This window comes from Amblyomma mixtum, chromosome 6 (genome assembly GCF_055824585.1).
Source record: "Amblyomma mixtum isolate Tamu chromosome 6, ASM5582458v1, whole genome shotgun sequence".
NCBI lineage: Eukaryota > Metazoa > Arthropoda > Arachnida > Ixodida > Ixodidae > Amblyomma > Amblyomma mixtum.
The window spans coordinates 73,726,528-73,740,518 of record NC_143017.1 but is presented as its reverse complement, the minus strand read 5'-3'; the positions used below and the strand labels follow the sequence as shown (position 1 = coordinate 73,740,518).

Genomic DNA, 13,991 nt, shown 5'->3' with positions numbered 1-13,991 from the left:
GAAGACAACAACCTTTTTCCGCACAGCATGGTGTGCTTTCGTGCGCACCTATCTGCACAGGATGCCCTACTACAAATTACACATGACGTGCTTGATGACATGATCCCCCACCTCACTAAAGCTATTCTGGCTGTTGACCTCACAAAGGCCAGGACAGGACCGACAGGATTCGACACAATGCCATTTTGCGAGAACTGCAGGCACTAAAAGTAGGCTCGAATACCTACAACTACGTTCGCGCCTTTCTCTCGGGCAACACTGCCTCCCTGCACATAGCAGAGCTGAGCACACCACCTTATACACTCGGCGAGCTTGGAACCCCCCAAGGCGCGGTCTTCTCCCCTCTTCTCTTTAATATTGCTCTCATCCCCCTAGCTCATAAACTCGCTCTCATCCCACACCTATGGCATACCTTGTACGCTGATGATATTACCGCATGGACCACTCATGGATCTGATGGAGAAATTGAGGAAACTCTTCAATTAGCAGCTGACACCATCTCCGCTCATGCGTCATCTATTGGGCTCGAATGCTCCCCCTCTAAATCCGCGCTTCTCCTCATAAGACCGAAATCTGCAGCTAACTCGCCCGTTCAAATCGCTCTACAAGGAACCCCTATCCCCGTCACCCCCACCCTCCGTATCCTTGGCCTTTACTTGCAAGATTCCGGATGCAACGATCATACCCTTAAAACACTCAAGGCCTCCACGCAATCCGTGTTGCAACTTCTACGCCGCGTATCCTCCCTGCAGCCTTAAACTTACCCCGCAGCACTAGCACAGCCAAGCTCCTTGAACTAGGAATGCATAACACCTTTTAGGAACTAGTAGACGCGCACCTCCAGACACAGTATCTAAGACTTGCCGCGAGCGCAACTGGCAGGCATATCCTCGCTTCCCTTCGCATCAACATTCCCGCTAATCAGACATCCCTTATAGCCATTCCTCGACACATTCATACCCCCCTCGTTGTGAAACCCCTTCCCCGGAACGTTCATCCCCAGTACCACATCCCTCGCCGCATGGCTCGCGCTAAGGCCCTACACAAGTATTACGGACAAGCCCAGGACGCCATTTGGGTAGACGCCGCGTGCACAACTCATGAAGCTGTAGCTGTCGGTTACAATCCAGCCCTAGCACAGCCCCTTACACACCGCCTTCCCTCGGGCTGCACGCCTGAGGAGGCAGAGGAAACCGCCATCGCCCTAGCCCTTGTACATTCCAATGCAAACTACATCTTTAGCAATTCCAAAACGGCTCTGTTCAACTTCGCGAGAGGCAGGATTCACGCCCCTGTTTGGGAGTTGTTGAACACCCTCTCCAAAAACTTACCACGCAGGGTAGAGCTTCAGTGGGTGCTGGCTCACTCTGGGGATCCAGGAAACGAGGCTGCCAATAAATTGGCCCGAGGTTTGATTTGCCGGGCTCAGGACAGCCTCGATCCATGTTTCTCGAGAGAACGGGCGCACACCTTTGCAGAGCTCACGCAAATGCCCCGCTTGGACTGTCGGACTTACCCTCCTCCACACCCCTCCCTTACCCACTCCCAACAGATCCTCTGGAGACGCCTCCCGACGCCTCTCTCTCATCCCCTCAGCTGCTATCTCTCTACTGTGGCACCTCCCCTGCATGTACCCTATGCGGCGACCCTCACGCCACACTCTCCCACATCCTTTTCGGCTGCCCTGCTGATCCTCCCCCGCAGGGACAGCCCGCATTATCAAGTTGGGAGGACTGGAAGGTCGTGCTCTCGTCTCCGGACCCGACATCGCAGCTTGCTGCGGTGCTTCGGGGTGCCGACGTCATGACCAAGCACCACATGAACGTTCCGACTTAGAGTGGGACTGTGCGGTAGTCCAGGGACCCAAGGGGGGTCTAAACACACTTGCTATAATAAAGTTTTTCTCTCTCTCTCCAACATTCCAGTCCCACTTTCTCAACTTATGTCTTATGGTGCACTTCTCAAATAATAATATACAAAAACACAAGCTGCCATATCTTCATTCCTCTTTTTTTTACTTTTGTTCTCCAGATCCACGTATGATAGTGGTTAAAATGCATTACAGCACCTAAAACAGAAATTTGACAGCTTTGCGAGCCATGTTCGTTTCCGCGATAATTAGTTCATGAGCAACAAAAATTACATCGACGGTGCAGCATTTGCAATGTGAAAACTTTCACCTTACTGCGCGCCTCATTGTGTGCGCGTGACCAAGGTGGAATAAGAGAGGGTTCGATATGATTCAAATATCGGTATCCCTCAAAAAATATCGCAAGGACATTTGCTCTTACCAAGGAACCATCCCTGTGACCGGTGGCCTACCTGCATGCTTATTCCTTCCAGGAGCAAATTTATTAATGGGACTAGCTAGATCTGCTAGTTTCTATAATGGCTTCACCTGGTCCCAGAAGCTAAGCTTCTGGTTGGTTGCTTGAAACTCTCCTAGTTCGGCACCAAATGGTTTTCTGCTGGGATTGATACTGGTCTTGGAAGGAGGCCTTCTGGTTTGTTGCTTGTTGAATTGGTCCCAGTAGGGCATCAATTGGTCTTGTGCTGGGACCGCAGAAGGATATGGCTGGTTTTGTGTAGGTGTTTATGGTCCCATTAGGGCATCAGCTGGTTTTGTATTGGACTCTTCTGGTTCTGAAATTAGGTGGCAAGCCAAAAAGTGTTCGACTCTGTGCTCAAAAACGAGGATTAAATAAAGTACACATCACCACTGTGTAGAGCGGTCGAGTAGTGCAGACCGGCCAATAAAAGCTGAAATTAGACAGCAGCCTGTGGTCTTTTGGTTACATGCGTGTGCCTGCCTGACTTGTAGGTCTATGCGGGTCAGCTTCAATGCAAATATGGTCTCAAGAACCGGCCAGCAGCACAGAAATGTTGGCTTGTTTGGAACACAATGCACTTTTCAAGCAGTCTACTGAAGCATGATGAAAACAGTACCCGAGGCGTGCAGGAATACTGTTGTTCAACAATATTAGTCCATGAATTCGCTTCACATGAGCCACCCAGTGGTGGTGCTCTGAAAGTAGACATCACTGCAACGCAAACAAGTGTTTTATTTACATTTGTACAAAAATTTACATGTTGCTAGAGAAGCAAATATTTTGGTATAGGCACCGCAATGACATCACTTGAGAGTAACAGTAGCAGAATGCAGGCTGGACAATTTAAACCTTCAAGAAATAATTGCAACAATGCCCGCAGAGGGAAAGTGAAACACGACACTTAAAATTTCAAACTCCATTGCCTGCATGGGTTTTCTACATCTCACAAGCCTACAACTAGAAGCACTTAAGGGCATGGCCTAAGCAAAGACATTAAATAGGAATCACACACAAATCCTGAAGGCAAAGGAAAAGGGTCACTTTTTGATTTGCAAAGGTGGTTTGATAAGTCTGGCAAATATTTAAGATGTCGTGCCGTACATCGTGTAGTGGCACAGATCACAGCCCAGCTAAGTTAGAGCAAACCATTTACTAGCACTGCAGACTATTTATTTTCGGATGAATGAATTAAACACCTGGAAGCTTAGCTGAGGTCAAAAATACATGGCACAATTATAGAGGACAGCCAAATGAAAATGCACAAGACTGCTGATGCCCCAAGCACCCTCAAATGAAAGGGTGCAAAATCTTGCATGAAGAACTGGACATAAAGAATTTGTGTGATTGGTGCTGCATTATTAGCAGCAAAACAAAAGTGTGTACAGAAGGACGTCTCTGTGCAGTGCAGTCAGTGCAAATTTCCCTGCTTTCAACTATGCCTACTGGCATGAAAAGATGAATAAAAAAAACTGAAAACTCAACGAATCAAGTGTATAGCCCTCAGTCAACACAGTCTGGAGAAATAATGTGTGTCTTCCAAAAAGAGGCATTTAACTTCTATTACCAGACTTCTCAAACCACCTTCATACTAGGTGGCAGAAACAATGAGATGTTCGAGAGAATTCATTGTGGCATTGGAGGGGTAAATTTATTTGTTCGGGGACTGGGAAGCCCATACGGGGTGCACTAGAAGAGAGGGGCTGGAAAGATGACCACTGAAAACTTCCCAGAAGCTGACAGACACATCTCTGACTGCAGACTGCAGCAGCACAGCAGATTGTCACACTTTGTAAGCTGTGTATGGGCTACATCGTAGTGAGCCAGGGCAAGCAAATGCTCGCATGTAAAGCTATCCCTTGCATTCTGCATGTGGTATCTGACCAACAGGTCTCTAGATGCTCAAACTACTGGGTTCAACCCAACATGCCCATTCACGCACCAAATGCTAGCATGCAGACAGTGCAGAATCACGAAGAAAGATGCAGGCACACCTCAACTTTGTTTCCCCAACATCTAAGTGGAAAAAAATAAAAGTCTTCCACAGCTGTCACCCGCAGCAGCAGTCACAGCACATGACCCATGTCCTAAACCTGCACCCTTAGATGGTTTAATGCGAGCAAATACTCGTATGTAGTCACTGTGTTATGTGGTGAACATTTTCATGTGCATGTGCGTGCAAAATAAGCCTCTCTGGTGCTTTATAATAAAGGCCTAAAGAGGTAACTTATAAAAATACTTTCAATACTCCTCTGTCAAGACTGTTACAGAGCCCTCCTCACAGACCCCCCCAACCATCTCTGGTGGCTTGGCCTTCAAACTGCACAACAGTACAACAACACGTGACAAGCAAACCCCAACTCACCATGCCTGTCCCACCCATCAACTACCAAGCATTTCAAACACGAGACCAAAAGGTGTGAACTGAAATTCTTAATACTAACTTTTTATAAACTAAGTATGTGATGCCCAATTCAAAGGATGCTGCTGTCAACTGCTTCCAGGACTGAGCGCAGACAGATAGGCAATGAAGTCGCAACAACCCAGCTGAGAAGCGGCTATATCATCAAGGCAAGCAACAGCTTGGCATGTTACATAGCCCTGCGTGCTATGTGCACTCCGTAGCGGCACCACAGAACAATTTACAGCAGTGTGAATGTGGATCCCTTGTGCACCGTAACAGTGTCGGACGACAAGTGGCCAGCGGCATCTGGTGGCTAATAGGACAACTAACGCAAGCATTTCTTTTCACTTCTTTTAAGGTGCTCATTTTTACCACAAGGCATATGATGTTTTTGAGCATGTGCAAGCACTTCACAACATATTCAGGAGCGGCTATCATCCTCACAGCAAAGTGCACCCCAGAAAGTCTGTGCACCCAACACGATGTGGCACCACTAAAAGTGCATTTCTCGTGCCCCTCCCCACTGCAGCGTGAGCAAATGACTAGACAGCATCACATACACACAGATGTGATGTTACCTGGCCATCTTCTCTTGCCCGTGCTAATGAGGAGTTTCCCCGCCCTTCATACTCTTCCTACGTGCACTGTTTACCCATTTGTGACGCACAAAAACACTCGTCATAGTCAAACCAATGCTGCATCAACAAACCGAAGAGGACAATGCACACGCACACACACACAGTACAAAAAAAGAAAAAAAAACCCTCTTGCGCAGTTCTCTGAGCAAGCGCCACGGTGTAGTGCTTCTCTCCACTTCTTACGTTAGTCTGGCCAAAAACAGACATGTAAACTGGCATCCAGCGCCACTAAAAGTGCTCAAGAACCTATCACAACAGGGCTCTACGATGCTATCAAAAAATTTGTCCTCACCGCTTCTGCATCGCGGAACTGTACAGTGGATGTGCTAGCATGCAGAAACAAGAAACAGAAAAAGCAGAGACGTTTTTGTACTCCTTACTCTAAGTTGGCTTCCAGAAGTTTAACCCCTTCAGTCATGCACTGATTATGCAATGGGGGGAAAATTCTCATTTTCAGACTTTTACAAGGATCATGCCCCGACTGCAAAAAAAAAAAAAATCACTCTTCCTAGTGGTTAACTATGCAATTCCTGTAGGGTCTTCAAATGCACACATTGTGGCTCTACACTTCTTTCAGGTTGTCAACTATAATTTCTTTGGAGCCATTTCAGTCATTTCTGTCAGATGATGCTATTATCCAAATAAATCAGCTTATTTCAGGCCTTCTAAGGTGCTGGTGCATGCCAAACAGGCAAACACACACACTCTCAGCACCTGCACTTAAGTAGAGCGCACAGACATGCATGTTAAAAGCAGTGTTTCCCAAATAAGCTTAGCTCAGGCTCGAGACAATTCTATGTGGCTTACTGAGAACGGTTCAAAATACAAGTCCCAGCCATTCGTGACACATTATATCCCAGCAGAAACTGAAATCATCATAAAGAAAGTTACACACACACATATGGTGGCACTGTGACTGAAGGGGTTAAGGCAGAAACTTGCGTCACGGGAGATTCAGGGAAAGAAATGAGACTAGAGATGTTACTTGAAGCCAGCTGAATGAAGGAGAGGAGAGGTAGTGGGAAAGGAAGAGAGAGCCATAAATTTCCCGATGGGCAATGAACCTCCCATGGACGTCCTGCAGACATCCTGGACATCCGCAAGACGTCCAAGGAAGTTTCAATGCCCAATAGGAAAGGAGTAGCAACAAACGAGCTACAACAAGTGACACTTTGAACAAGCTCTCTGCTCACCTGGTTTGTTCCCTCACTGGTATTATTACTGTTCTCGGTTTGGTTTGCAGTTCGCAGTCATGGGACAATTCCATCAGCTACAGTCCCAAACAAGCAGGGCCCTGCTGATATTAGAGTACGAGAAGCTACTCTATTTAGAGCTATTTATTGCAAATAACGAATTGCAACAAAGCATATACTCTTATCTTCATCATAAAAACTGCTGAACTTTTTACACTACATCTTAATTTATAAGACAAGTTTACAATGCACACCTCTCATCAAAAGCTGCAAGTTGTGAATCAAAATGCGAGACAATGAGAAGTGCAGCTGTTAGGTGACTAAGTACACGAAAGGAAATTTGAAAAATCAGCCTTTTACCTCTTGAATGGCGTAAGATGAAAAGCATAACATTTTTTTTTATTGCGGGCGCATAGTCGGCGTACAAACGTCAAATTTAAAAAGAGGTCAAGCTAAGAAAGCCCTTTTTATCGTAAACCGCAATTTTAAAAATGTGGCTGCACACCATAACGTGAAATTAATTTCATTTTAGTCCCTACAAATAAAACAATTACGATAAATAAAACTAAGCTGAACTAAGCCAGAACCCCGATTAACACATAAGTGGGAGAAAATTGTAAATTGTGCGCGTGTGTACCAACACAACATGTGTCAGACAGTTGCTTGCTACTGTCGCCCGCTCATCTTTATATTATATGGCCAGCAGTGAGCTCAGGCTTTGCAGCACACCAATTATTGCAAGAAAAAGAGAAAGTAAAAAAAAAATCATTCTTCCCATAAAAAGCTCTGAGAAAAGAGAGAAGAATCTATATATATAAAAAGTGCAGTGGTGATAAAAAAAAAAGTGAGCACGCCTAAGCTCTATCAACAAAAGACAAAGGCACAAGATGATAAGGTACGAGGTACAAGACAAACAGAAAAGATGGAGAACGGAAAACGTCACTTGTGTGGCAAAAAAATAAAAAAAAAGAGGGAAGAGTTGGACAGAGGAGATAGATAAAAAACCGGGCTGGGGGGGGGGGGGGGGGGGCTAGGACAAAGCAGGGGTGCCCTCTTCCGACAGTGCAGCCTCGAACTGCTTGGATGATGTCAGGCGTCGCATGACCTGCTCGAAGGTAGCCGAGAGGTTTGTCATTCGAGGGATGCTCAAGGGAGCCAGCCGCGGGATGTCACCACCGGGGTCGAGCAGTTTGCTCAGCATTTCCTCTAGCTTCTCCTGCTTTTTATCTGCAATGGGAAAAGAAAAAAACACTGCCACTCAGATGCCTACATGAAGGCATCGCTGGGAAAACGGTCGGAAAAAGAAATTAAAAACCGTCTGCCTCGTGACGAGTGAATCAAGGCATGGGGGCGTAAGGCACGCCGTGCCTTCGAAAGTCTGCAAGTGAAACCCATAACAATGAATGCTACTTCAAAAGCAGTACCACTGGCACAAAAAATACTTTCACCCAGCAAAGTTAGATTTATGCATTTATTTACTCACTCCACAAAAGAAGACACTGCTCATCTATCGTGGTTAGCACAAGTGGACCTGTGTGGTCACAGAGGGTAGAAAACACATCTGCTGAACCCGGTAATGGCTCCAGGGACGGGTCATGCACCCGTGATGAACCAGTTTTCGTCAAGTGGCAAATCTGACCCGAGAGACTTTCCTGTCAGAGCCCATCGCTTACGAAGTGAGTATCACATTGTAACACAGTATTGTCAAAGAAGAGGAAATGGGATGAATTTGGAGGGGACATTTAAGCTCAGTCTTAAGGGTACGACGCGATAGCGTAATCGGTTAATTCCCATATAATGTAAAAACTGGAATATAGGTCGAACTTTTTTTTCAAAAAAACCAAGGCAAAAGGTTGACTTCTGTCTTATATATACCGGTCATTGGCGGAAAAACTGCTGAAGTCTAGCAACAATGGGCAGCTGAAGTCAACAGCCTCCATCACCACCGCTATCAGCAGCAGCGCGGTATGGCGATGTTGTGGCACCGCCAATTTGCGTTTCCGTTGTCACAGTTATTTTGGTCTGTGGCTGGGTGTTGTCGGCGTGGTAATCTCTCCCCGCAGAGATTGTCCGAAAGTCTTTTAGAAAATGCAGCATAAGCAATGCGCTAGACGGCACAGAGCATGATGCTCTGTGGGATGTGGGCAGCGAGAAGCAATTGTCATCCGACTCGAGTTCGGACGACTCTGGCTTGTGCGCTTCGTGCCCTTCTCTGTACCGTACACCCAGCCAATTCTTTCGCAGTATCGCGCGACCATTGCCTCACGTGTTTGTCAGCACCTTATCACGATGCGGCAAAAGAAGCGAGAGTAACGCATGTGTACACATGTGCGTATCTCACTTGTTTCGCCGCTCAGTGTCGTTAATAAGACGCTCACAAGCACACGGGTCGATGGTCGCGCGACAGTGTTAAAGAATTGGCCAGGTGTACATACAAGCGGCATCTAAATGAAAATAAAAACTGCCACCATTGTGCAGCCGGTTGAGTCGCATTTGTTTCAAGGTAAGGGTGTCTTCCGGTACTTTTGCCGTTGAAAAAGATTTTTTACATTTTTAGAATTGGTTAGTTGGAAGAGGGGGGGGGGGGGGGGGGGGGGTCAACCTATATTCCGGTCTGACCTATATTCTAGTTTTTACGGTATGAGAAAGGTCATTCTCTACTTCACATTCTAGATCAGTGGGAGTCCTCATACCCCTCTTGATGCAGTTGTACAGTGGTTCAGTAATTCGCCACTGCCCTACGATGGCAGGTGCTAACCCAACCTGCCTCCTAGGTTGCTCTCGGGGGACCACCTGCCAGAAGAATGACTTTTCACTCACAACGCCGGCACTGGATTCTCTGGTGAACAGGGAGGGGTCTTTAACACTGTTGCGTTAAAATTTCTCCATTTATTAAGGGTACAGCTTTTCAGCTGAACTTCGCAAGTTAGGAAGCATGCCAAATTGTCACTCAGTTGGCTTTTTCGTGTTGCACATTTATTTGTATTTTCAAATGCAGCAAATACAGATGACATTTGAATGTTTTACCATGGAAAAGCAGTAAAAGTGAATTCGGCAATGACACTGTGCGCAATGACACCATTTTACGAATATGCAAAGTGGGAAAGCCAACTCAACCAGCTTCGAAATGAGTGATTTTGACGTTTAATTTTTTAAACCACATTGCCGATAAAGAAATCTTATAACCTTATAATCTTATAAGTTCTGTATTTAACCAGGAGGCACACATACTCCAAGCAGTGAAGTGCAGTGATCCGACTGAATTTTTGGCAGTGTAGACTAAAATAGAGCAGAACACCACCAAAATCAGTTACACTGATTTGTCGCTGAATGCTTTAGTTTCATTCTCAGGTGGGAACAAAACTTAGTGAAATTTCTCAGCGTATGGCTTCATTATGCAGGTTTTAAACAAAAATAAAATGCAGTAATTTATAAAAACAAGGTCACCATGCATAATGTACTTCCCTAGAAACGCAGTTTCTCATCATCATCACTATCATCATCAGCCTGACTACGCCCACTGCAGGGCAAAGGCTTCTCCCATCTCTCTCCAATTAACCCTGTCCTTTGCCAGTTGCAGCCACTGTATTCCCGCAAATTTCTTAATCTCATCTGCCCACTTAACTTCCTCTCGCCCCCTGCTACGCTTGCCTTCTCTTGGAATCCACTCCGTTACCCTTAAGGACCAGCGGTTATCTTGCCTTTGCATTACATGCCCTGCCCAAGCCCACTTCTTCCTCTTGATTTCGACTAGGATGTCATTAACCCGCATTTGTTCACTCACCCACTCCGCCCGCTTCAGATCTCTTAACGTTACACCTATCATTTTTCTATCATAGCTCGCTGCGTTGTCCTTAAGTTTCTCAGGTCGAGGATTAACTGTATTTGAATAAACTGCTCTGAGATCAACAAAAATTCACTTTTGTTGCCAGAAAGTTTTTCAGGCCACCCTATGTGGAAAATTTCCAAGTTCTTGCCGAGTTCCCAGCTGTAGTGAGAAACAATTTACGAGTGCCACTTTTTGAAGAGCGGGCCAGCGGAGGTTGCAAAGTGCAATGGGACTCTCACCTGTCATCGCAAGTCCCAGCATTGCACACCACCTGCTGCGAATCTCCTCCACAGCGTGAGTGTCCCTGATGCCAGCCTGGGGGCTCTGCAGTGGTGCCAGGTGTGGTAGCATGGTGTCCTTCATCACTGCCACAGCAGCCAATGACTCCTCCAGCCCACCCTCCTCAAACTGCTGTGCACAGCGGTCGTTCAGCGCCTGCAGGTCAGCACTTGTCAGTTCTCATGCTGGCCCATTCAAGCAGTGATCAAAGGAGCCCCTGAACATACCGTATAAACGCGTGTAAGGGCCGCACTTTTTTTCCAGATTCAGGAGCCAATTTTCGGGGTGCGGCCCATACACGCGATTTAGAAAAAAAAATTTTTTTTTTTAAAGCAAAAACACAGCAATCAGGGAATGAACGGCATTTATTCGACGTTCAGTCGACACTCGCGGAGTATTTCGACTCTGAGCTGGTGTTGTGCTCTGGTGCACGCTCATCCCAAAGAAGGGGAATTGACGATGATGATGATGGCTGCGGCCTCGGGCGCCATCCATGGACGGTTTTTGGAAGCTCTTGTGCGCGTGCTTGGCCTCCGCGATCAAGTGCTCCGCGATCGAGCGCACCGTTGTTCGCAGCCGGAGCCGATCGCAGAGGCCACGGCGCGTGCATTTAGAAGGCTATTCCCGCCAGGGTCATGGAAAGTTCGGGTGCGGCCCTTACACGGATTTATTTTTTTTTTAACATTTCCTTCGGGAAAACGGGGTGCGGCCCATACACGGGTGCGGCCCTTACATGCGTTTATACGGTAATTCTCACTCACACCAAGGATGCCACAATATTCAATTTCCAAGCAAATGCTGATGTCTTCCACAACTTATCAATCTAACCTAAAATGCAACTACAGAATTTCCCTTTCATTCCAATGCGCACGCAGTCAGCCAATCTTACCAGATGAACATTACCACACAAAAGGACCACACAAAAGAAAACGGTAGTAGCCTCCCACAACACCGACTACTCCGGACAGAACAAGCTCAGCTGTTGTTCCGTACCAGCAGAGCCATGCGACGGCAGTATGTCAGCAGCCGCGGGTCGAAGCCCAGGTGCCGGGCATGGGGTTCCGCAGGTGGAGGCTTCGCGAGCAGCGCTTCGTTGACGGCACACGCGGTTCCCAGCAAGTGCACGGCAAAATCTGGCTTCTGTGCCCACAGGTACTGTAGGCCCATGGCGAATGCACTGGCCAGGTACCTGAAACGGCCATACAGCTCATGCCAGCCCCTGTATGTGGCCTCCATTTCTACGTCGCCTGCCGCCCCCATTGGAGACAGCTCCGAAAGCCAGCGCAGCGCCTCCTGGGAAGAGGTGAGGGATAAAAAAAAAAAGAAATGATGTATTTCTGCACTTGAATAACAATGTACAGCCTTTGTCAAAACCACAGGGCCTAAGGCACTTGCTTCAAGGCCTTGCTGTATGGCTTGTTACGCATCACCAGCGTTCCAGATCGTCCTCCAGATTATCGTCCTCAAGTTAGCGCTTCCATGGAAGCTACAAAAGCTCCACTATATGGCTTCGATGTAAGGCTCTATGACTTTTTACTTTTAACAAAGGCTGTACAATAACGATAAAAATTGCTGGTCTTCATTACTACTAGCAGCACGTGGAAACACAAAGTGCTTGACGGTCAGACAGGCACTCTGTCTTGGGGAGTTTGATGCTTCCTTTAAATGCGCTTGCATTTAATAGCAGGTCGCTATGTTTACAAGGCCCCTTTGCATGAACCCCAGTTCAACAGCTCAGACACATGATCATGCAATGCGGAGCTAATTAACTAATAAAATAAGCTGACATTTTGTAATTTTTTATCTCTAGCAATTGCTTTATAATCAATACATTTTTTTTCAAGCTGTCATTTCTGTGCAAGCTTCATATATGCCAATGCTGAACACTGACAGAGCCAAGGCAATCAAGTTGACATGCATTCAGTTTTAGTGCTGGACTGCAATTTGCCTGACTTCGAATGTTTGCAGGTTTGCATGCATTAGTTGAGTGAAGGCTGGAGGTTCATGCCTATAGTACAGTGGTGAGCAGCCTTGTCTAGAGCGCTCGGGCAGTGCACTTCCTTGCAAACAAATCCAGATTTTGTGGCAGCCTCTAGGGTCCAGCTGCAACGCTTGCATGGAAGTAGCGCCAGATAGCCTCGTAAACAAAGCAGGCACGAAAACTTTGCCCTGTAATGAGGGGCTGCTCTCTAATTTCGGTTTTTGTTGCCAAGTGCGCACTGCTCAAGCGCTCTAGACAAGGCTGCTCACCATTGTACTACACAGGACCACAATCTTTCATGTGATTTTGTACATAAGGCAGCGAGAGACATCGCTGACTTGACTAATTTTTGTGGAACTGCCAACCACCATCTTGTTGGCAAATTTGTTCAGCTGGGACTGCTGATCCTGGAACTGCTAAACTGCCACTGAACTGCAAAGAACATAACAGCAGTTGCATAGTTGCGCACCATCATGCAACGCTGCCTAACTGCTGTTCAATTGAATTGCCACTGAAAATGCCCACTTAACAGTGGCATCCCACTAGGACCCGTATTCTGGAAGTGTCCACTAAATGGACATGTCCAAACGGGGGTGACCTAAACTGGGCACATTCTCTTGCTCCAGAAAATGGAAAATGCTGCCGCTGTCGTCTCGGACCACACTAGTAGCGCAGAAGCTCCTGTCGCCTCTAAAGCAAACACAGATGCCTGCTTCTTCTGCTTTCGACACTTTAAAGGGGCTTTGAAAGCGGCTGTAATAAAGTTGTGGTATGCCTGTAGTGTTAAAGGAAGGAAGCCGCTTCATGAATATCCTCCAGCAAGAAATTTTTTAATGCGCTTTGTGGAGCCGAGTCAAAATTTTAATTTCAGTGCCTTCGCGCCTTTCTTCTCCTTTCATTGCTTTTTGTACTCTGTACGCAGGGGCCAGACCACCCCTGCCAGCTGGAGCTGCATCGCTTATTGGCCACGGCCATGGTGCTGCCTGACATCTGGAAGAATCTCACCAATGGCCATCTCTGAATTCGTATACGCACGAAAGGGTTCGCCAACTTTTGCATGTGGTTGTGCATTCTCTGCTGCATGTAGAAGTGCAGTATTTGGCTAAGGTGTTCATGACAATACAATGCAGTGATTGAGCGAGTTGATGTGCTCTCCTAGGAAGGTGTTTCAGAGCGCCGTTAATATAAATCGTATGTTTACAGCACAAGTTCTGTAATATTAAATTCTGCACTATAGTTAATGGTACAACGATAAGTGCATTTTCAGACGTGACATAAGCGGAAAGATGTCATGCAGCTGTCAGATTCACATTTGCGGCTCCAACCAATCAGCAATGGTC

The 13,991-nt window shown here is 46.7% G+C and overlaps 1 protein-coding gene across 4 annotated transcripts in view; it reads right to left on the bottom strand.

Annotated features, from left to right (window-relative positions):
- Window positions 1-3,042: 3,042 nt before the first annotated feature.
- The window catches only part of LOC149339385 (ubiquitin carboxyl-terminal hydrolase 25-like), a 94,772-nt gene continuing 83,823 nt past the window's right edge, over window positions 3,043-13,991 (bottom strand). For all 4 annotated transcript variants that reach the window (XM_089548152.1, XM_089548153.1, XM_089548151.1 and 1 more), the window contains 3 exons: window positions 11,664-11,963; window positions 10,631-10,826; window positions 3,043-7,789 (listed from right to left, as the gene is read on the bottom strand). In XM_089548152.1, coding sequence (XP_089404278.1) covers window positions 7,593-7,789; window positions 10,631-10,826; window positions 11,664-11,963 — 693 coding nt within the window. In that variant the 3' untranslated portion in view covers window positions 3,043-7,592. The remainder of the gene's footprint in view (window positions 7,790-10,630; window positions 10,827-11,663; window positions 11,964-13,991) is intronic.